Genomic DNA, 23,940 nt, shown 5'->3' on the forward strand with positions numbered 1-23,940 from the left:
GGTAGTATCCGCGGCCCAACTATCGTCAGCTGCTTCATCAATGACCTTCCTTCCATCATAAGGTCAGAAGTGGGGATGTTCGCTGATGATTGCACAATGTTCAGCACCATTCACAACTCCTCAGAAACTGAAACAGTCCATGACCAAATGCAGCAAGACCTGGACAATATCTAGGCTTGGGCTGACAAGTGGCAAGTAACATTCGCGCCACAAAACTGCCAGGTAATAACCATTTCCAACAAGAGAGAATCTGGCCATCACCCCTTTATGTTCAATGGCATTACCATCACTGAATCTCCCACTATCAACATCCTGGGAGTTACCATTGACCAAAAACTGAACTGGACTAGCCATATAAGTACTGTGGCAACAAGAGCAGGTCAGAGCCTGGGAATCCTGCGACGAGTATCTCACCTCCTGACTCCCAAAACCTGTCCGCCATCTACAAGGCACAAGTCAGGAATGTGATGGAATACTCCTCAGTTGCCTGGATGAGTGCAGTTCCCACAACACTCAAGAAGCTTGACACTATCTAAGACAAAGCAGCCCACTTGATTGGCACCACATCCACAAATATTCACACCCTCCACCACTGATGCACAGTAGCAGCAGTGTGTACCATCTCCAAGGTGCACTGCAGGAATTCACCAAGGTTCCTTAGACAGCACCTTCCAAACCCATGACCACTACCATCTAGAAGGACAAGGGCAGCAGATAGATGGGAACACTATCACCTGGAATTTCCCCTCCCAGTCACTCACCATCCTAACTTGAAAATATATCGCCGTTCCTTCGCTGTCGCTAGGTAAAAATCCTGGAACTCCCTTCCTAACAGTACTGTGGGTGTACCTACACCACATGGACTGTAGCAGCTCAAGAAGGCAGCTCACTATCGCCTTCTCAAGCGCAACTAGGGATGGGCAATAAATGCTGGCCCAGCCAGCGAAACCCACATCCCATGAATGAATAAAAAAAATTTCATGTTGTTACTATTCTCAATAACCTCTTTGAAATTCAAATCCCCCTTCATCTATCTAAAAATACAAATTCCCTTTACACCTTACATGCTAAGTCCCCAACCATGTTTACTCATTAGCATATTAAAGATACTTCTACACCTTACTTCTTTTGATAACTTCAACTTGCAGTCTGCTTGGGTACAAAATGCAATTAAATCACGCACACAGACAGAACAACACAATCCCTGTAAACCTACTTTACAATAAACCAGAAAAATATTATGAAAATTATTATACCTTCATGACAAGCTACCAATTCAAATGAATGACTACTATTGTTTTGGATCATCAACTATTTAACTGAATAGTCTTCAGCCATTTCCAAGATGCAAAGTTAATAGCACCTGGTGTAAAATCATTGATGCTACAATTTACCTGTCGGCTTTACATCTGTAACCCAGAGTAGAGCTAGAGGAGAGTGCGTGAGGAGGACCCTGGGACAGGTAGTCAGCAGCACCTAGAGGAGAGCGCGAGAGGAGGACCCCAGACCAGGCAGCCAGCAGCACCTAACATCACAGGAGAAGCATAAGTTCATTGGTTGGTGAGAAACTGCTGTTAGGGAGTGTCATCAAGTAGCTGAGAATTAGAAAAACATATTCTTTTCAAAAGAAGGGGCTACTTACATTTAAGTAAGAAACACAAGCACTAGTGAAATAAAGTTATGTCACGGCTTGGTAAAATAAAGTTGCATAACTAAACCAAAGTAAAATAAAGTTCACACAAAGGAAGTAAATTGAAGCCATAGCAGGACAGCTCGGTCGTGTGGAATGCACATCTTCTAATGTGTGGGAAGTTTTGCACGCTACCAGTATCCTAGAAGCAACATATGCAGGAATTGTCACCAGCTGCAGAACCTTGAGCTCCAGGCTTCAGAGCTCGAGCGGCAGCCGGAGTCACTGTGGCGCATCCACGAGACTGAGAGCTACGTGGATAGCATGTTCAGAGAGGTAGTCACACCTCAGCTTAGGAGCCTGGAGGCAGAAAGAGAATGGATGACCACCAGGCAGTCCAAGAAAATTAGGCAGGTAGTGCAGGAGTCCCCTGTGGTCATGCTCATCAATCAATTTTCCAGTTTGGATACCGGTGAGGGCGTTGATTCCTCAGAGGAGTGCAGTCAGAGCCAATTTCATGGCACCACAGGCAGCTCTGCTGAACAGGAGGGGAAGAGCTGTAGTGATAGGGGATTCGTTAATTATGGGAACAGACAGGTATTTCTGTGGCTGTAGACGTGACTCCAGGATGGTATGTTGCCTGCCTGGTGCCAGGGTTAAAGATGTCACGGAATGACTGCGGGGCATTCTTCTGGGGGAAGGTGATCAGCCAGAGGTTGAGGTCCACTTTGGTACCAATGACTTAGGTAGGAAAGGGGACGAGGCCCTGAAAGCAGACTTTAGGGAGCTAGGAAGGAGATTGAAAAGCAGGACCTCTAAAGCAGTAATCCCAGGATTACTCCCAGTCCCACATGCAAGCGGGAGGGAGGGCATCAGATTTCTGAGGCATTGGGACCAGTTCTGGGGAAGGTGGGACCTGTACAAGCTGGACGCTCTGCACCTGAACAGGTCTGCGACGAATATCCTCGCTGGGAGATTTGCTCGTGCTAAATTGGCAGGGGGATGGGAACCTGAGTGCAAATTCAGAGCGGAGAACGGGAGATGAAGAATTAATGAGTGACTCTGAAAGACAGAAGCAGCACAGATTAAAAAGTGTACAGCACAGGAAGTTGGCAGTGTTAAAAGGTAGATATATAAATGCAAAGAGCATAGTAAATAAAGCCGATGAGCTAAGGGCACAGACAGACACATGGCAGCATGATATCAATGCTATAAAGGAAACTTGGCTTAAGGAGGGGAAAAATGACAGCTGGATATACTGGATATAGAGTTTTCAGGCAGGATAGGGAGGGGGATAAAAAAGGTGGGGGTGTAGCAATATTGGTTAATGAATCAATTGTGAGGCAGGATGATATACTAAATGAGGCCATAAGGATTGAGCTCAGAAATAAAAAAAGGGCAACCATACTGCTCAGAGTGTACTGTAGATCCCCAAAAAGCGGAAGGAAGTTGGAAGAGCAAATGTGTAGACAGATTTCTGAGTGCAAAAACAATAGGGCATTGATCGTTGGAGACTTCAATTACCCTAATATCAATTGGGATATGAAGAGTCTGAAGGGCACAGAGAGTGCAAAATTCTTGAACTGCATTCAAGAAAACTTTTTTAGCTAGCACACAACAAGCCCAATGAGAGGCGGTGCAATTCTAGATTTAATCTTAGGAAATGAAGCTGAGCAAGTGGATGAAGTACCGGTGGGGAACCATTTTGGAGATAGTGACCATAATATAGTTAAATTTAGCATCATTATGGAAAAGGACAAAGATAGAACAGGGGTAAAAGTCCTAAATTGGAGGAAGACAAATTTGACAAAGCTGAGAGGTGAGCTGGTGAGAGTGGAATGAATACAACTATTAGAAGGAAAGACTGTGTCAAATCAATGGGAGGCATTCAAAGGCGAGATTCTACGGGCACAGTGTAGACATGTGCCCATAGTGAAAAAGGGTGGTATGGCAAATCTAGAGCCCCCTGGCTATCCAGAAGCATACAGGCCAAGATAAAGCAGAAAAAGAAAGTTTATGACAGTCACAAAAGACTTAATACTGTAGAAAGCCTACAGGAGTATAGAAAGTACAGGGGTGAAGTAAAAATAGAAATTAGGAAAGCAAAGAGAGGATACAAAAAAACATTGGCAGGAAAAATCAAAGAAAATCCTAGTATGTTTCACCAGTAAATTAAGAACAAGGAAAAGGAAAGGGTAGGGCCTATAAGAGATGTACATGATGGCTTGTGTGTTTATGCAGAAGATGTGAGCAGGGTTCTCTATTCGTACTTTGACTCTGTCTTCACTAAGGAGAGGGATGATGGAGTCATTCTAGTTAAAGAGGAGGAGTGTGAAATATTAGATACAATAAGCATAATGAGAGAGGAAGTGCTGGAGGAATTGGCATCCTTGAAGGTGGATAAATCGCTACGGCCAGATGGATTGTAGCCCAAGGTGTTAAAGGAAGCCAGGGAGGATATAGAGGGTGCTCTGAGGATCATTTTCCAATCCTCACTAGATACAGGCGAGGTTCCAGAAGAGTGACGATCTGTGAACATTGTACCATTATTTAAAAAGGGCGCGAGGGATAGGCCAGAAAATTATAGGCCATTCAGTCTGATTTCAGTGGTGGGAAAATTATTGGAAACAATTCTGAGAGACAGGAGAAATTGTCACTTAGAAAGGCACAAATTGATCAGGGATAGGCAGTATGGTTTTGTTAGGGGAAGATAGTGTCTGACTAACTTAATGGAATTTTTTGAGGAAATAACAAGGAGGATTGATGAGGGTAGTGCAGTGGATGTTTTCTACATGGATTTCAGTAAGGCATTTGACAAGGTTCCACTGGTCAGGAAAGTGAGATCTCATGGGATACAGGGGAAGGTGGCAGGTTAGATCCAAAATTGGCTCAGTGACAGGAAACAAAGGATAATGGTCGACGGATGTCTTTGTGAATGGAAAATGGTTTCCAGTGGTGTTCCACAGGGCTCAGTGATGGGGTCCTTGTTGTTTGTTGTATATATTATTGATTTACACTTAAACGTGGGAGGCATGATTGGGAAATTTGCAGATGACACAAAAATTGGCCATGTAGTTGATAGTGAGGATGATAGTTGTTTACTCCAGAATGATATCAACGGTTTGGTTGAGTGGGCAGAGAAGTGGCAAATGGAATTCAATCTGGAAAAGTGAGTGCATTTGGGGAGAGCCAACAAAGCAAAGGAATACTCAATAAATGGGAAGTTATTGAGAGGGATTGAGGAAGTGAGAGATCTTGGAGTGCATGTCCACAGGTCCTTGAAGGTGGCAGGACAGGTGGACAAGGTGGTCAAGAAAGCATATGGAATGCTTTCTGTTATTGGATGAGGTATTGAATACAAAAGCAGGGATGTAATGATGGAACTGTATAAAATGCTGGTTAGAACACAGCTGGAAATTTGTGTACAGTTCTGGTCACCACATTACAGGAAGGACATGATTGCTCTGGAGAAAGCACAGAGGAGATTTACAATATATTGCCAGGGCTTGAAAATTGCAGCTATGAAGAGAGACTGGATAGGCTAGGGTTGTTTTCCTTAAAACAGAGGAGGCTAAGGGGTGACCTACCAATTATGAGGGACCTAGGTAGAGAGAAAAGGCTTGTTTCTCTCAGCTGAGGGGTCAATTACCAGGGGGCATAGATTTAAGGTGATTTGTAGAAGGATTAGAGGGGATATGAGGAAAAACTTTTTCATCCAGAGGGTGGTGGGCATCTGGAATTGACTGCCTAAGTTGATGATTGAGGCTGAAATGCTCAACTCATTTAAAAGGTGCCTGGATCTGCATCTGAACTGCTGTAACCTGCAAGGCTACAGACCAGGTACTGGAAAGTGGGATTAAAATGAACAGCTAGTTTCTTTTTTTCTCTTTTTGGCCGGTGCAGACATGATGGGCTGAATGGCCTCTTTCTACACCATAACTTTTCTGTGGTTCTAGTACAAAAGCCTTTGCATTAAGACAATATGATGAATACTGGGATCTTTGGGGTAAAGATTCGGATTATAATGTGCCTTGTGTTTGGGTTTCTGATAATTCCAGGGTCTGTGAATCCTGTAATTGGCAGGTAATGACGTGTGCATCGTGGTGTAAGGTTTTAATTAAAAAATAAACTAGCATGGTTGCAAAGTGCTTTTCCAAATAAAAATCATATCAATACAGAATCTTCTGAATGTGTTTATCGTCAAGTGGCTTAGATGACTGGGTGGGATTGTGAATGAAAATCACATGCGGTTCAAGAAATTTTCTGCCTGGAATTTAAATTTATGATATTGAAAGAAAAAATGTAATCCTTACTTTTCACCATTAGTTACATAAATAATCTTTCTACTTTATCTGCATACTACAAAAGGCCAAGTGGTATTCTGGCTGTCATCTTCGATGTAGAATGAAGACAGTAAATTAAAACTCTTCCATTGAGCTACACTGAAACTTCAACTCAACCATTCTGTCACGGGAGTTACTTTCCCCATTTGCTCCAATCCTCATCTCACACTGTATGCTCATCTGCTCCCCAGTTTTAAACTTTGTCCCGCCCCAAATCCTGGCTGGAATGAAGATGGTTGGGCAATTTCCCTGCCAATCGCACCAGACTATCACAGCTAGCAGTTATTGGGAGTGATTCACACACACCTATTATGTAACCATTCTCCACTCAGGGCATTCTGCTGTAGAAATGTGACTAAATTAAAACCAAGTCCCGCCCCACCTGGAACACATTGGCTGCCAGAGCGATATTAATATTCACTCATTCTTAAATACTGACCTGCCCTCTCGCATTGCAGGCTCCATGTGTGCACCCCATAACTCCACAATCCTATTTCTTTTCCCAAAGGGATTCTCATATTTTCATTGCTAAAACGCTTAGATTGATTAAATCCTGTTGCACGAGATTCTGGGAAAACCCATTGTAGAAACGCTTTAATTTTTGAAATGACTATATTTTTTGTTTAATGTTGACAATTTTTACTCGTTAATGACATCATGGTTGATCAGTTGGCAAGAGATTCGTCTTGTTTCCATGATCTTGGACGCAAATCTTTGAAAAAGTTTCCGCTCACCCAAAACTTTTTAGCAAGCATTAAAAGTGCAAAATGTTATGATATCACGATAACTTGGAATGAGAAATTCCATTCTGTTCCGGATGGATTTTGTTTAGAGCGACAAAGGGACTTTTTCATAGTTCAAGGTCTGTATATATATTTTTTTCATTTAGACGTGTCTGCTTGCTCTTTAAGAAGTTGGGATTGTCTGATGATCACCTCTCTGCTGGTAAATATTATTGCTGCTACAATACTAGCCATCTGAGTTTGATCAAATTATCCAAACACTGTAAATTCTCAGTGACAACACCAGATGGAGCTAAAAAAAACAACCTTTTATTTCGGGAATTTTAATTAGAGAACAATAGTTAAGAAGTATTGTGATTGAATAGACATTCCTTTATTAGATCTAACCTGGAGCACATCGCATTGACTAAGTACATGAATGTAAAGGGCGTTCAGTGAACTCATTTAAAATATACACATATACTTCCTATTTCCTCAAACTGGAACCATCCCACTGACCTGGAAGTGGATGGGGCTGTGAAGAGATTTCATATGGACCTTGCAGATTGAACATGGCTGAAAGGCGAGGTAAACACACGTGGGCGAGAGATCAATGAATGAGGAGCCATGGTGAATTGTAACATTGCAAAAGGAATGTGAAGTGTAACAATGTAGCGGTCCTGCATTCTTGCTGTCTCGCTAGGGTTGAGTTTGGGTCGATGCGGAGCGGATTGAAGCCGGAGCTGTCTTATTCGCAGCGTTTTGCATATTTTCAATAGTGCATAAAACGCCGCCGTCTTTCAGTTAATATCCCTGTCGGTGAAGTGTTACGGGTTTCAATGTCTGCTTTCTGATCAGTGCAGCCGCTGTATTAAGAGACAGTGACCTGGTTTTAAATCTACACACAGTTCCATCGTGTGGAAACCGGTGTGCTAGCAAACGACAGGTCTTGTCAGTGTCAGGGAGAATGTTAAGAATGTACCTTGTAGCGCAGGGGGTGAGACCCAGACCCAGATTATAACCTCTTTGGCAAAGATCTTGGTCACCTCACTTAATATCTCCTGATGTGGCTCAGAGTCATAACTGTATTTTGTTTTGTAATGCTCCTGTGAAGCAGCTTGGGACGTTTCAATACGTTAAAGGCGCTTTATAAGTTGTTGTTGATTCTTTCAACTTCACCCTTGTCTATTTCAACATTATTCTTTATGCAGGGCCCCCGTTCTTTACATTTGTTTTCAGTTAATTTCACCTACTCAGCTCACATTTTGTTTAGTTCATTCCCTTTATGAATCAAAATCAATGTCATTGATGTAAATTAGAAACTCTGAGCCCCAAGGCACTAAGTGCCTTTCCCCCCAGCACCCCCACACACTTCCACTCATTAACTCCCACCCCTACCCACTTTATATCGCTCCTCTCTTATCCAAACCCAAGTTTTGCCCTGAATCCCCGCAGCTTTGAGCTTATATCCAGTTTTAGAGATTTAAACTTCACAAGTGAACCCAGCTCCATTTGCTTAAATGGGATTGGTTATCTTTCTATTCCTTTCTCCCTTATGCATTCATCTAAGTCTATGATTTTCACCTCAGCTACTTCATGATCGGGGAATCCACATGTTCACACTTTCCTGAATTTCTTATTGGAATTATTAGTGACCATCTTATATTTATGGTCCCAAGTTGTCAGCTCCCCCAACAATTGGAAATCTTTACTCTGGATACGTCTACCCTCTCAAACCTCTTCCGTCAGTCTTCTCTCTTTTGATGAAAAGAGTTCCAGCCTATTCACTCATTCCTGAAATTTTTTTTGCACTTACTTCTGTACCCTAATTTGCAATATGGAATTAGGCACAATACTCCCAAGTGTGACCTAACCAAGTTTCTATATAAATTTGCATAACTTCTCTGCTTCTGAACTCGATCCCTTTAGAAACAAACCCCAGAGCTTTGTTTTCACCTTTTTATTGCTATGTAAACCTGTGCTGGCTCTTATAATTATTTGTGGATCTGTACACCAGATCCCTTTGCACCTCTAACCCATTTTAGGCTCTTCTTTTCAAGGGGTTGATGAGATTCTTACTCCACCTATAAAAATGCACCACCTCGCAATTATCTACGTTGAAATTTATTTGCCATTGACATGCTCATTCTGTAAGTTTGTCAACGGTGTCTTGTATTTTGTTGCAATCTTCCCCTGTATTAACTGCCTCCCCTCCCCCCAGCAACTTGGTGTCATCACAAATTTTGATATTGGACCTCTTGATTCTCATTCCAAATCACTTATGTACATCTTGAGCAACAATGGTCCTTGCATCAATTCCTGTGGAACGCCACTTTCCACATTCCCTTACGCTGAGTATCCACCTTTAACCTGTGCTTTCTGTTTTAGAGAACGCATCAGGTAATGCGCAGCTGCCTGTGTGGGCAGTTGGGTGTATGGAAGGGGTCTTTGGACATACTTGTTGGGGGACTCTTAAAGTCAGATGGTCATCAGAAAAGGAAAGAATATTCTAGATGAAAATTTTGCCAGCGCTAATTTCAAGGACGTCAGTAACCAATAAGTGTAATATGGCTAATGTGAAATAGAGTTGAAGCAGAGCTGTTGCACAGCAGGGATAAGAAGGGTTGTAAAGGAAGAGTCTATGAGAGCTACGATGAATCCTTGGCTGGCGTAGCACCCAGGACAGAGATAATGCAGTGTGTTGTCTTCTTGTTGCTAAGCTCCTAGTGCAGCTTTACTCATGAAGTCTGTCATAAATAAAGATTACATTGAGTTATTTTAAATATGTACATTTGTGTAGTTCTATCTGATCCAACGGGCCATAACCCAAGTTATATTTAGAGAAACAGGATATATTATCTGGCCAACACTGGTTAATCTAGAATACTATATTAAATTAAACTGGGAGTAGACAAGAGGGCATAGGCTCAAACTAGAAAAAAGATTATAAGGTTAGCTGACATTCGGGGAGATTAATAAACACTCTGAATGATCTTCAGAGCAAAGCAGCACCATCATCATTTAAGAAAGGATTAGATGCAATGGCAGGAATGTAGTGTTTCTGTGGATGGCTGTATTAAGAAGGGCTGCATGTCCTCCTCCACCCATAAAGTTACCTTGAGAGAGAACTTGGATTGATGTGACATGGCCTCTTGGAGGACTCTCACACCTCTGACCTTTGAGCCTCTTGTGGTCTTCCTTGTTGCCCTGTCATTGATGTATAATTGACTAAAACCACTCTCCATTGGCACAAACGGGCTCATTATAACCCAGCTCAGCTGGAGAAATATGGGCGGATGGACAGTTAAAACAGCTGCAGTGGTTTACCCCTTCTGATTCAGCTGTCAACCCATGAATTGCAACTTTAATGACTTTATTGAGCAGGTGATTGTGACACCAGTTGGGGAGATGGCTAGGACTTCTCATAAATATGCAGATCTGGCTCCATTGACATCATTGGGACCCAAGTATCATTTTAACCCGCAATCTACTAAGGGAAAGCCTTCCAGGTCAGCCTGGTGGCATGTGGGTCCGGGGCCAGAAGAGGGTAAAAGGTAAGTCATTTTACAACTTTGATTGGCAGAGGTATTGCCATGGAGGATGTACCAATGATGGTGACTGACAGTTAGCTGTCAAGCAATGTTGGACATTTAAACCAGGCACATTTAAACAAGGCAATGCCTTAATCAATCAGGGTCAAGCTGCCTTGTTTAAATTTCAAACAACGCTTGACAGCTAACTGTCAGTCACCATCACTGGTGCACTCTCCATGGCAACGCCTGTTACAACTTCATTACAAAAGGTCCAGGAGCGCTGGTCACCGCTTCCAGCCCCCACCAAGCCACTCCCTCAGTCTGAACCGGAGTGTTTGCAAGCTTGCCATGCTATTTGACCCTGACCCGAGCTGCCGACTCCATCGTTTCTCCACCATAAATGATCGCTTTCTTCCAACTCCCGTAAAATCTCCACCCCTGCCTCAGTTGTAGAAACAGGAGTAGGCCATTCAAACCCTCAAGTGTGCTCTGCCATTCTATTGGATCACGGCTGATCTGCACCTCAGCGCCATTTACCAGCCTTTGTTTTCCATCCCTTGAAGCCTTTACCATAAGTTTCTCGATCTCAGTTGTGAAAGCTCCAATTGAATGGCAGCATCCACAACCTTTTGAGGGAGAGAGTTCCAGATTTTTACTACTCTCTGAAAAGGTGCTTCCTTATTTCATCTGAATGTCCTAGCTTTAATTTATTATGTTTCCTTGTCCTTGATTCCACCACCAGGGAAAATAGTTTCTCCATGTCTACCCTGTCAAATCCCTTCAACATTTTTAACACCTTGACCAGGGAACACAAGCCAGCTTCACACAAGCAGCCCACATAATTTAACCTATTAAGCCAAGTTATCATTCTGGGTGAATATGCACTGCTTGCAAATAAGGCAAATATAGTCTTCCTGCAGGTGGTCCCCAAAACTGAACGCAGTACTTCAAGTGGCGTTTCCATGTGACTAAAGTATCCTTTTTGTATTGCAGCCACCTTTGCGATAGGGCCATTCCAGTAGTCTCCAGCTGTTTGTTGCTGAAAGCCTGATGCTTCCTTTCTCTATCTCCGGACTCGAATATTCCTATGTGCTTCCGACATCCGTATTTTAAGTTCATCCAAGGCTCTGTTGCCCATTTCCTAACCCACAACAAGTTCCCCTCAATCATCACCCCACCCCCCCCACTGCTTTCTGGCCAACACTGGCTCTTGGTCCATTAAATTTAAAATAAAAATCTTTAAATTCTCACCTTTGTTTTCAAATCCCGGTTTGGTCTCTCTGCTCCTTATCTCTGTAAGCACCTCCAGCCTTACAAACCACTGAGAATTCTGCATTCTTCCAATCCTGGCCTCTTGTCCACCCTCTACTCCCTTTGCCCCATCATTGTTAGGAGTATTTTTGGCTGACTGGGCCCTAAACCCTGGAATTGTCTACCTAAACCTCTTCACATTCCTCCTGTTTAAGGCTCTCCTTAAAACCCACTCCTTTGACGAGCTTTTAGTCACCCCTCTTAATAGCTCCTTTCTTGGCTCAGTGTCAGTTTTGGGCAGATAATGTTCCAGTGTTATGTCTTATGAAGTTGATCAACATTAAGGTGCTATATAAATGCAAGTTGTAGCGGTATGTCTCAACTAGATGGCATGATGTTTTGTGCCTGGCTCTTGTAACACGACTACAAAGCCTAATATTTTTGTGTGTGAGACTTATGCTCTACCTAATTTAACAACTTTTTATTGTCTTTTTGACAGATTTTCTCTTTTTTATATGATAGGCAGAGAAGACGTTACTGATGAGATGCCTGAACTGTCAGAGATAGACGATTTGGAATGGTGTGACTGGGATGAAGAAGAGCAGAGCCAGGAGCAAGTGCAAATTCGTTGCCTATTTTGTGAGAGGTGCGTTGGCTTTCTGTGTTTAAAATTGCATTGTCTCACAAAATTTTATACTCCAAAAGTATGTACACAATGGGTAGAATTTCCCCTCCCCCCCCGTCGGGTGGGTTGTGCGTGGGTGGGCGCGGACCCGATCGGCACCCCCGATCGGGTCCGCACAGGAACCACCCAGCGTGACGCGCACCCGGAAGCGCTGTGTGGCCCCTGTGCGGGCGAGGGTCGGGAGCGTGCTCTCTTGTGCATGCATGCAAAAGAGTGCAGAAATCTCCCTGAGGCATGGAGGTGCAGTTGGGTGCAGTTGTGCCCTCATGTGAAGCAGTCACATGAGCTGGGACATGTGCATTAACTTCAATAAAAATTTTTGAGAAAATTTAAAATCATTCATGAAACCTCATCCCACCCGTGGATGAGGTTTCATGGAAAATGCGAAGACCGCCTGGGCTTTTCGCCTGCCCACCAACCTTAAGGTTGGATGGGCAGCTTTGTTAATTGTTTTAATTGTTAGTTAAATGGACTTAATAGGCCTTTGACAGTTTCTGCTGAACTGAAAATCTAAATGACGTGCGGTGACGTCAGGACACATACCCGCCATCACCTCGCCTCATTTTACGCCTCAGAGAGTGAGCCTCACCCCAGCTCGCCAAGCCGAAGATTCTCCTCTGTACATTTCAGGGTGGTTGGGTAGTTCAAATGATGCGACACCTTTGCCAAGGCTTTTTGCCACTTGAGCTTGTCCATTGATGATGGGAGTGAGCTTTTTGTTTTGCCAGTATTTGCTAAACTGTTGGATAAAGCACCAGGCTCTGGTGGGATGTTTTATTGAAAGGATATTTGACATTTTTATTCCTGGGAGAAATAATAGGGAACTGGGTATTCCTCTTAAGCAACAACCAAGATGTGTATCATAATGTGGTGGGACACAACTGCACGATAGCAGTCTCTCATGGTGATAATCTAAACCATGCCTAGACACTGAATGGAGGCCGCATGTCTCTTCATGCAAAGAAGAGAGTAATGCCAGAGGAAAGGTTCTAGTCTGGTGTTTTTTTTCCCAGAGGTTGGTTCAGGAGTAGCATAATCAAAAGTCTAGAGGGTGAGGTCAAGTGTTCCTTTCCTTCTTAGAAACAGTTGATACAATCTCCCAGAGGAGATTTCCTCGTCCCTGAAAAATGAGAGAATTTGTAGGCATGTAGTGGGACAAGTGTTCAGGCCTTTTAGCAATCAGGTTTTACCTCTAAGATCCCTGAGTATTATCCTACAGCAGGCAGCTCCAGCACATTGGTAATCTAGTTCAAGGGCTGCAACAGCGAACAGCGATTCATAATTGCCCAGATCTTCCATTCTCCAGAGGGTGGTACCTGGGCGTACCCTGGAAGGTACGCTGGGGGAAACCCCCCCAGAGGTCCCCACGCAATGACTGCATGGAAATTGCCCGAGAAGTTTCAACTTCCGATGGGCAATTGCCCTGTGTCTGGAACCCTCCAAAACGACGATTTAAATTGGAGACTTTGGATGGTTCCGACACTCTTAGCAGGATGGTCGCCCTGGGAAAGTTAGGAGGATTAAAACCACTTCTAATGCCTGGGTATCTGTGGTACTGAGCCGCCCCCCTCTCCACCCCCCCCTCAACTTACCACCCGACTGCCCTCCCCAACCACCCCCCACCCCCCACCCCTCTGAGCACCGGACCCCGACCACCCCAGCCCCCACCCCTGGAACACCCCCCCCGTCCAGCCCCTGACTACCCCTCACCTGTGACTAACCAGCCCCCCAGACACCTGAACCCCCATCACAAACACAATCCCTGACTACACCCCCAACCATTCAAAAACCCCTAACCACAAGACAACCGACCACCTGACCACCCCACCTGACCGCCATGCATTGAACGGCATAAATTGCTGTATTTGCGCAAACGATACAAACTGAACTTTTCACAAATATTTAGGGCTAGTAATTGCAAAGATAAGTATTCTTTTCATGATGGGGCAAACAAAGCAAGGGAATACTCAATCGATGGGAAGTTATTGAGAGGGGTTGAGTAAGTGAGAGTCCTTGGAGTGCATGTCCACAGGTCCTTGAAGGTGGCAGGACAGGTGGACAAGATGCTTAAGAAAGCATATGGAACGCTTTCCTTTATTGGGCGAGATATTGAATACAAAAGCAGGGATGTAATGATGTAACGTATAAAATGTTGGTTAGGCCGCAGCTGGAATTTTGTGTACAGTTCTGGTCATCACATTACAGGAAGGTCATAATTGCACTGGAAAGAGTGCAGAGGAGATTTACAAAATGTTGCCAGGGCTTGAAAATTGCAACAGTGGGAGAGATTGGTTAGGCTGGGGTTGTTTTTCTTAGAACAGAGGAGGTTAAGTGGTGACCTAATTGAGGCGTACAAAATTATGAGGGGCCTAGATAGGGTAGGCAGGAAAGACTTGTTTCCCCCTAGCTGAGGGGTCAATTACCAGGGGGCATAGATTAGGGTGATTGGTAGAAGAATTAGAGGGGACATGAGGAAAACCTTTTCACCCAGAGGGTGGTGAGCGTCTGGAATTCACTGCCTAAGTTGGTGGTTGAGGCTGAAACCCTCAGCTCATTTAGAAGGTACCTGGATCTGCATCCAAGTGCTGTAACCTGCAAGGCTACGGACCAGGAGCTGGAAAGTTAGATTAAAATGAGCGGTTTGTTTCTTTTTTTGGCTGCGCAGGCACGATGGGCTGAATGGCCTCTTTTTGCACTGTAACCTTTCTTTGGTTTCTATGGTAAAAAGTGTTAATAGCTGCCAATTAACCTCTGACACTGAAAATTAATTATCCTATGTGTGGAGCTGCATTCCTTCAAACTGTGAATTATTTTAGCAGATTTTAAAAATGCCAAAATTAAATTTAAAGAATCTTCTTTTTCTTCTTGTATTTTTTCTTCTTTTTCAACCAAATCTTTCTTTTCCACTCTTTGAATTCTCTCCTAAGGCTCACTGGTTAAGGAGATGCACAGTTGCTTTCCCTGTGCGCTCAGAGTGGTTTCACTTGCTGCACTGTTCTCAGCTCGCACTTTCAGCTACTTTGTGGGAAAGAACAATTTGAGCGGAAGGGTACGGAGCAATGCTCCCTCTAATTTTTTCCCGTCCACGTGCGGAGTGATTGTTTTGTTGTGTGCACTAATGTCAATGTAAAAGAGCAGGGGTAGGGGTTTGCCTGCAGAGTTGTCAGAGTGGCAGGGTTGGGGTGTAGCGGGGAGGGGGGCAGTCTGAGAGTGGGGAGAAGTGTTGGGGTGCAGACTTATGAATGCAAGGAGAGAAAGGACACATGCCAGTTTTGTCCAAGGCAGCATGGTGTCCCAAGAAGTTTGAAATTTTAAATCACTTAGCCCCTTATTAAAAGTACAACTGTAAAAATGTAACTTCAATTTCAAAGTACAAGAAGACAGTAAAAGAAAAAATCAATACAGTTGTTACTGCTCATTTAATAGTTTATAATGGACAAAAATACATATTCCCATATTGAAAGATGCTGAATTAAAAATCTAATCCAGTAAGTGAATTCAATCTCAGATCTAAACATCCCAGTCAATTGAACTACGGTATATCATTTGTTAGTATTTGTCATCAAATCAGATAATGTTTAGTGGATTAGGATACATTTTAAATAGCAGGACCTGGACATTTAATTATACCTACAGTAGTATATGTATTACAACCACGACCACTATCAGCTAGAAGGACAAGGGCAACAGACACATGGGAACACCACCACTGGAAGTTCCCCTCCAAGCCGCTCACCATCCTGGCTTGGAAACATATCGCCGTTCCCTCACTGTGGCTGGGTCAAAACCTTGGAACTCCTTCCCTAACAGCACTGAGAGTGTACACCTACACAACATGGACTGCAGCAGCTCAGAAAGGCAGCTCACCACTACCTTTTCAAGGGCAATTAAGGATGAGCAATAAATGCTGGCCTAGCCAGCGATGCCCACATCCCGTGAATGAATAAATAAAAAATTGCCTTATGCTATGTGGTATCTAGCCTTGCTCTGATCTGTAACTATTTCATTTCTACAAAATCAGTAATTTTAGCCAACATACAAAGTCTGGTGTTTTGTGTGGTATTTGCATGCTCAAGTTGATTTGAATTCTACATAGATTCTAATGCAGTGTTATTGAAACATAGGGTAACTGTATAATTTATGCAAGCTAAGAGATACACTCTCAGGTTACAAAAGACACTGCTTCCTGACAGGGAGTCTGCCGCCCATGGTCAAAGAGAAAGAGATATAAATAAGCCAAAATACAATTAGTATTTCTGTAACCAGTGCTAAACACACAAATGGTAAAAGGTGGCGGAAGAGGATGGGGGGGATTCTGTTTAGACAATCAATATTCGATAAACACAGTCTTAAACCTCAGATTTATTCTTCAGCATTATCTTACTGGCTCTGGAAAGGCTTCTCAAATGTAGAATTGTTCTGAGATTTTGCAGGGCAGTACCGAATCAAGTTTAGCTGTCATACATGAGGAAGGTCAAGCTCCAGATATTTCAGCAAGAATTGAATTGTTCTCTTCTACTTGGATATCCATATTTCACATATTTAGAATTTCAATATTATGTTGAAGGTAAAGGTTTGTGTTAAGAAATGTTAATTTTCTCTACAACCTTGATGTATAATGACGTGTAAACCAATGGTTTATGTCCAATGGGACATGACCCTAGATTTAATCGCAAAATAAATTTGAATATTGCTAATTTTATTGCTACAAGCAGAATAAAAAGGCAAACTGTTTGCCTTAAATAATATACCAACTATGATCTATAATCCCGTTTAAGGTTTTTCAAAGCTAATGCATGTCTCTAAGCAAGCAACAATTCTATCAGGCTCAAGAAACAAAGTCTCTTCAGTCAGACAGAAACATCCAATATGGAAGCTGACAAGCCTGTGAAGCCAATGTGCATGTCCTTAATGCCAAATATGGAAGGATATTCAGAACTGTGCAATTAGTTCATTTCAACTAATTTTTAAAAAAATGTGCAGAAACCTGTTGCCAAGAATGCAAATTTCATTGAATAAAATGCATCAGGTTCCAAAAGTATCCTACCACAGAAAGAAGGCGACCATTCCCAAACACAGAAGTTACTGTACAAGAAATGACAAGTAACGTATTCCACAGCAAACTGGCCGCCAGCCCTGGCTGAGCATGTTGTTGTCGTCCCCCACCCAACCACCGAACATCTGACTCCAGCAGGGAGAGTTTTAAACTCACCCCCCTTCTCCGGCCACACTTCATCCTCCCGCCTCTTTGCCCAGCTTGAGTGCGACAGACAAGCTGCTCCCCTCTGCCTTTCTCAGCCTCTGCAAGCTCTGTGCCTTCTTCAGGTGGACATGTTGTTTTGGGGCAATTGGGGGGGGGGATGTGGGGGGTGTTCAACTGTGTCACAGTGCTCAGTCATAATGCGGTATCCCTCCAAGCGGTGTGGATGCAGAGGAAAAGAAATGCATGCATCGATGGGTGGAGTGGCTGAGGTTGTGCGTTGCTATAATAATTAAGTGCATGACACTTAATGGAATGCTACGTGGCCGCACAAGCACACAGTTTAGACGGAACTGGGTGCAGAGACAAGTCTAATTCACAGCAGAGATGCTGTCAGATGTCCCGCTGTAGCAAAATCTAGCCATGTGTCTTCATAACTCTTCAGTCAAATTATGTTTGCTGAGCCGACAGCACAGGTGCATCTGAAAGATGGAGGGAGGCACGCTATTTATCTCTCATTTGAAAGTTTTTGGCTACAACATGTCTGCAGATGAAAAAGAGGCTGCCATTTGCAGAGCCCACAGATTTACCGAGACTTAAAATGTATGTCTCTTTGGAGATTCTGGATTTTAGCTGTCAGATTTCCAAATATATTTCAAGAATCTGACTGATCATGGAACAGCTAGAGAATGACATACCAAATAGGAACTGATAGCAATTCCAGGGGAAAAGAATGAATTGTGTGTTGACTAGTATTGGCACTGTCAACGTGATGGACAGTGGCACCGGACCCAAGACCTAGGGTTAGCATACTTCTGTTCTTGCTTAAAGCAGAATAATTATGCAGGAAGAAGGCAATTTAGTTCATACATCTGGAAAACATCCTAAAGCTCCTGTGCCTTCAGAGGAACATGCAATTGTTTCTTAAATGATTCCTTGTCTTTTTCCTCCACTACTCAGTCTAGAATTTTATCCCACACGTTATTCAATCGCCCTTTATTTCTGTTGTCATGCCAAGTTAAGGCATGTCCTGCCCATAACTGTTAAACCATGAACTGCAATCAGTGTGGAATCTTCTGGAGCTGACCTTTATTTTAAAAATGGACATTAAACTGCTGCAAAAGATGGCCACCGACTTGGTCTGTGGATTCAAACTACCACACTGTCTTGAAAGGACAAAATGACACAGAAGTTTCATTACTTATCTCCTGAAACCATTCAAAAGGTGTTTCCTGACTTGAATGGGCCTTTCTGAAATGAAGACGGTGATTGTCTCAAAGCCCCCAGGTTGAATGTCTGCAAACAGTAGCCCAGGGGGTTGTGGCTAATCCACTGAAACACAACACCATATTTGGAAAAGGGGACTGAGAAACCACATGATAAGGCAGCCGTGTTGGTCTCCCTTTTAATCTTTAAGTGTTGTCTGCAAGACACAACAACTGCAAAAAAAGCAGCAGCAGCAGAGAAGGCAGCAACATCTATGTCTTAACATTGGAGATTGCAGCATCGCAAGGTTTCCAAGCCTGTCCCTTTTCAAGTTCATCAGGAGAGAAAACCAGCCTCCTGTAACAATATTACAAGTAACTAACCTGCAGAAATCCCATCTATTCGAGAGAATCCTGCAACATCTTTGTTACTGGATTTCAGCTATTTAATTCATCTAACTACACTTCAGAAGTGAGAAACTAGGCCTGCACCATTTGTTCTCCAGAATGAGCCAATTGAACTATTCTCTTGCTTATAGTTGTAAAAGTGCACTATTCTATTTAACTGTATTTTCCTCAAGTCTGTGTAGGTGAATGAGTGACATAGTGTTAGATTTTCAGGGCAAATGTGTGAATGAATTATCCTCTCTAGTTAAACTCATGTGAAGCTTTCTGCTGGTTATAAATTGTTTGCACAGCCTGGGGTTAAGAAGCACACATCTCTTCCTTCTCATAAAACATACTGATTATGGACAATTGGGGAAGGGAACAGGAGTTTCAGTTTTCTCTCATTCCCTCTCCCTAACGTTATGAAGAATTTTCTGAACAGTCCAAAAATCACCTGTTACTAATTTAAGGCCAAGTCCCCTTTGTACATTTACTTTTACTTTCTTCATTCTCTTCACATATTGATATATATCTATGGGTACCTCTCAGATGTCACCCTGCTAGATGTAAAGTGTCTCCAATCGTCCATCAAAACTCAGGCCCCAACACTAGGGATCAGCCTTGTGAACCTCTGGTACTTGAATCTCTGCCTTGTTTCTTGTCAACTATAGCTGGTTGTGGTATACAAGGAGCAATCTGATACCGAGTATGCTGTGTACCTAGTCTGACTGTTTTGTTGACTGCTGTTCTGTACTGGTTAGATATGTTTAACATTGAGTCAACCAAGATCCCGAGTGTGTCTCGACTTTGCCTTTAGCTGATTTTGGCACCATTCATGGAGTACCTATTTTAATTATTTTATCTGCCCACTTACAGATTCTATAAAGACAACTTGCAATTTCTGAGCTGGTCCTTCTAATTCCACTCTCCCTCCCTGTTTGGTATCATCTGCAAATTTAACCACTAAGCATTAACCACTTAGTTTCTGAATCCAGGTAATTCATGTAAACTGCAAATAATAGTCCTTCCAATTTATAAACACTGAAGCCACCCTATTCAATTCACCCTGTCCCTTTCCCCCGTCAGAGCCTGCAAGTCAAGATACAAGTTGAGGAGATAAGTCAGGGTGGATCTCCTCTTCGCTTCTGATTCCACGTTGACTGTTACTAGGTTATTGTTGTACAGATGATCCTTAAGTTTAATCCTGACAATCCTTCTATTATTTTTCATAGAATGGATGTAAGACTAATTGTATTACATGACAAAATGTATACAGTTTTGGGCTGCTCGTCTAAGGAAGGATATACCAGCCTTGGAAGGAACATAAGAGTATAATAAGAACATATAAAATAGGAGCAGGTGTAGGCCATAAGATCTCTCAAGTCCGCTCTCCCATTCAATAAGATCATAAAAGCAAAAAACTGCGGATGCTGGAAATCCAAAACAAAAACAAAAATACCTGGAAAAACTCAGCAGGTCTGACAGCATCTGCGGAGAGGAATACAGTTAACGTTTCGAGTCCGAATGACTCTTATGACGGTTAGGGAGATGAATGCGTGGCTCCAAAGTGGGTTCCAGTTTGTAGGACACTAGCACCAATACTGGGGAAAGTGGGATCAGTGCCGTTGGGACAGTCTACACCTGAACTGTTCTGGGACCGCTGTTCTTACAAGCTGTAAAACTAGGGAAGTAGAGTGGGTTTTAAACTCAGCAGTGGGGGCAAGGGTACAAATCTGGTAAGGTGTGGTAAATCAAAGAGCAGAGACAAGGCTGAAATGAAAAACAGACTGACAGGAAGGGATAGAGAGTACCAACCTAACGGTCAATCAACAAATGAGATTCGAGGTTATAAAAAGAATAAAAGGATAAAACTAAAGGCTCTGTATCTGAATGCACGAAGCATTCAAAACAAAGCAGATGAACTGAGAGCGCACATAGAAATAAATAAGTCCGATTTGATAGCCATTACAGAGACAAGGCTGCAGGAGGACATGGATTGGGACCTGAATATTAAAGGGTACAGGACACTTAAGAAGGATGAGAAGCAAGGAAAAGGTGGAGGAGTGGCCCTATTAGTTAATGATGGTATTAGCATAATAGAGAGGGATGACCTAAGTTCAGGAAACCAGGATGTGGAAACGGTTTGGGTAGAGATGAGAAATGGTGAAGGCAAGAAGTCACTTGTGGGAGTCGTTGACAGGCCCCCTGATAGTAACTACATGGTAGGATGGAGCGTAAAGGAAGAAATAAAGAGAGCTTATCAGAAAGGCATGGCGATAATCATGGGAGATTTTAATCTACATATAGACTGGAAAAATCAGATGAGCAAAGGTAGCTTAGATGAGGAGTTCGTTGAATGTTTCCGGGATCACTTCTTAGAACTGCATGTCCTGGAGCCAACCAGAGAGCAGGCTGTACTAGACCTGGTATTATGCAATGAGATGCGTTTAATTAATGACCTCATCGTGAATGCGCCCCTGGTAGCAGTAACCATATTATGCCTGAATTTTACATTTAGTTAAGGCAGAGAGGAGTGGGTCTGAGGTTATGTTTTTAAACTTAAAAAAAGAGCAATTATGAGGGCATGAAAGCAGAGCTGGCTGAAGTGAATTGGCAAATTAGGTTAATGGATAGGTCAATAGAGATGCAGTCGCAAACATTTCCGGGGATATTTCAGAATATACAGATACATTCCAATGAGTAAGAAAATGTCCAAGGGACGGACACACCATCTGGGGTTAACTAGAAAGGTTAACGATAGTATCAAACTTAAAGAAAAAGCATATAATTGTGCAAAGATAGGTGGAAGGCCAGAAGATTGGATAGAATAAAAGGAACAGCAAAGGATGACTAAAAGATTAATAAGGAGGAAAAAATTAGAGTATGTGAGAAAGCCAGCCAGAAACATAAAAACAGATAGTAAGAGTTAGTAATGAGTTAAAAAAGTAAGCATTGTCCCTATAGAAAATGAGTCTGGAGAATTGATAATGTAAAACAAGGAAATGGCAAATGAATTGAATAGATATTTTGCTTCAGCCTTCGCTATAGAGGATACAAATAACATCCCAGAAGCAGCTATAAATCAGGAAATGGAAGGGAGGGAGGAACTCAGGAAAATTACAATCACCAACGAAGTGGTACTGAGTAAATTGTTGGAGCTGCGGGTTGACAAGTGCCTGGATCCTAAGGACCTCATCCTAAGGTCTTAAAAGAAGTGGCTAGTGAGATAGTTGATGCATTGGTTTTAATTTATGAAACTCCTTAGATTCGGGAAAGGCTCCATTAGACTGGAAGACAGCAAATGTAACTCCATTATTCAAAGAGGGAGGGAGACAGAAAGCGGGAAACTACAGGTCAGTTAGCTTAACATCTGTCATAGGAAATGTTAGAAGCTATTATTAAAGAAGCTATAGCAGGACACTTGGATATATTCAAAGTAATCAGGCCGAATCAACATGGTTTTGTGAAAGGAAAATCATGTTTAACCAACTTATTGGAGTTCTAACGTGCTGTGGATAAAGGGGAACAGTGGATGTACTGTGCTTAGATTTCCAGAAGGCATTTGATAAAGTGCCACATCAAAGGTTATTGCAGAAAATAAAAGCTCATGGTATAGGGGGTGCATATTGGCATAGATAGAAGATTGGCTGGCTAACAGGAAACGGAGAGTAGGCATAAATGGGTCTTTTTCAGGTTGGCTAGATGTAATGAGTGGTGTGCCACAGGGATCAGTGCTGAGACCTCAACTGTTTACAATTTATATAAATGACTTGGATGAAGGGATTGAAGGGATGGTTGCCAAATTTGCTGATGACACAAAGAAAGGTAGGAAAGTAATTTGTGAAGAGGACCTAAGGAGGTTACAAAGTGACATAGATTAAGTGATTGGACAAAGATCTGGCAAATGGAATATAATGTGGGAAAATGTGAAATTGTCCATTTTGGCAGGAAGAATGAAAGGGGGGAAAAATCTTTTCTCTGAGGGTCGTGAGTCTTTGGAACTCTCTTCCTGAAAAGGTGGTGGAAGCAGAGTCTTTGAATATTTTTAAGGCAGAGGTGGATAGAATATTGGTAAGCAAGGGGGTGATAGGTTATCGGGGTTAGGCGGGATGCTGATTTGAGGTTACTATCAGATCGGCCATGATCTTATTGAATGGCGGAGCAGGCTCGAGGGGCCGAATGGCCTACTCATGCTCCTTGTTCATATGTTTGTAAATGGAACTAAACACTGCAATCAGCAATTAACATTTGCACTTCCGACCTTGTGATGGAGGAAAGATCATTGATGAAACAACTGAAGCTGGTTCGGCTGAGAGCATTCTGTAGTGCAGGGAAGATTCACGAGAATACTTCCAGGGCTGAGGAACTTCAGTTGTGGAGGTAGATTGGAGAAGTTGGGACTGTTTTCCTTGGAGAACAGAAGGCCGAGAGGTATTCAAAATCATGAGGGGCCTGGACAGAGCAGATGGTTGGAAACTATTCCCACTCATGAAAGGATTGCGAATGAGAGGGCGCAGATATATAGTAATTGGTAAAAGAAGCAAAAGCGACATGAGGAAAACCTTTTTCCTGCAGTGAGTGGTTGGGGTCTGGAATGCACTGTTATCTGAAAAGGAAAAATGTGCATGATCATGGGGAGAAAGTGGGGCAATGTCACTCAGTGAATTGCTCATTCAGAGAGCAGGTGCAGACACTATGGGCTGTAACAATTCTGTGATGTAGAGAGTGCAACAAACTTCACTCAGCTGATTCCTGGGATGAGGGGTTTGTCTAATGAGGAGAGATTGAGTAGACGAGGCTTATAATCCCTGGAGTTTAGAAGAATGAGAGCTGATCTCTTTGGAACATATAACATTCTTAAGGGGTTTGATAGGGCACATGCCGGGTGGGAACGTCTAGAACTTGGGTGACAGTCTCAGAATGAGGGGTTAGCCATTGAGTACTGCAATGAGGAGAAATATCTTCACTCAAAGTGTTATGGATC

General features: G+C 42.8%; 1 protein-coding gene and 1 long non-coding RNA gene across 6 annotated transcripts in view; one reads left to right on the plus strand and one right to left on the minus strand.

Moving 5' to 3' along the window:
* Positions 1 to 23,940, minus strand: part of LOC144685007 (uncharacterized) — a 142,147-nt gene that overhangs the window by 24,593 nt on the left and 93,614 nt on the right. For all 3 annotated transcript variants that reach the window (XR_013577606.1, XR_013577607.1, XR_013577605.1), the window contains exon 3: positions 1,395 to 1,476. This is a non-coding gene — a long non-coding RNA (uncharacterized LOC144685007). The remainder of the gene's footprint in view (positions 1 to 1,394; positions 1,477 to 23,940) is intronic.
* The window catches only part of prmt3 (protein arginine methyltransferase 3), a 215,827-nt gene continuing 198,381 nt past the window's right edge, over positions 6,495 to 23,940 (plus strand). Inside the window, exons 1-2 of one of the 3 annotated variants that reach the window (XM_078549514.1) lie at positions 6,495 to 6,835; positions 12,002 to 12,125. In XM_078549514.1, the coding sequence (XP_078405640.1) occupies positions 6,631 to 6,835; positions 12,002 to 12,125 (329 nt within the window). In that variant the 5' untranslated portion in view covers positions 6,495 to 6,630. Of the gene's footprint in view, positions 6,836 to 7,037; positions 7,284 to 10,118; positions 10,250 to 12,001; positions 12,126 to 23,940 lie in introns of those variants that run through there. The other 2 variants (XM_078549516.1, XM_078549515.1) reach the window with 2 other exon arrangements.

The sequence above is a fragment of the Cetorhinus maximus genome, chromosome 9 (genome assembly GCF_964194155.1).
Source record: "Cetorhinus maximus chromosome 9, sCetMax3.hap1.1, whole genome shotgun sequence".
In the NCBI taxonomy this organism is placed as follows: domain Eukaryota; kingdom Metazoa; phylum Chordata; class Chondrichthyes; order Lamniformes; family Cetorhinidae; genus Cetorhinus; species Cetorhinus maximus.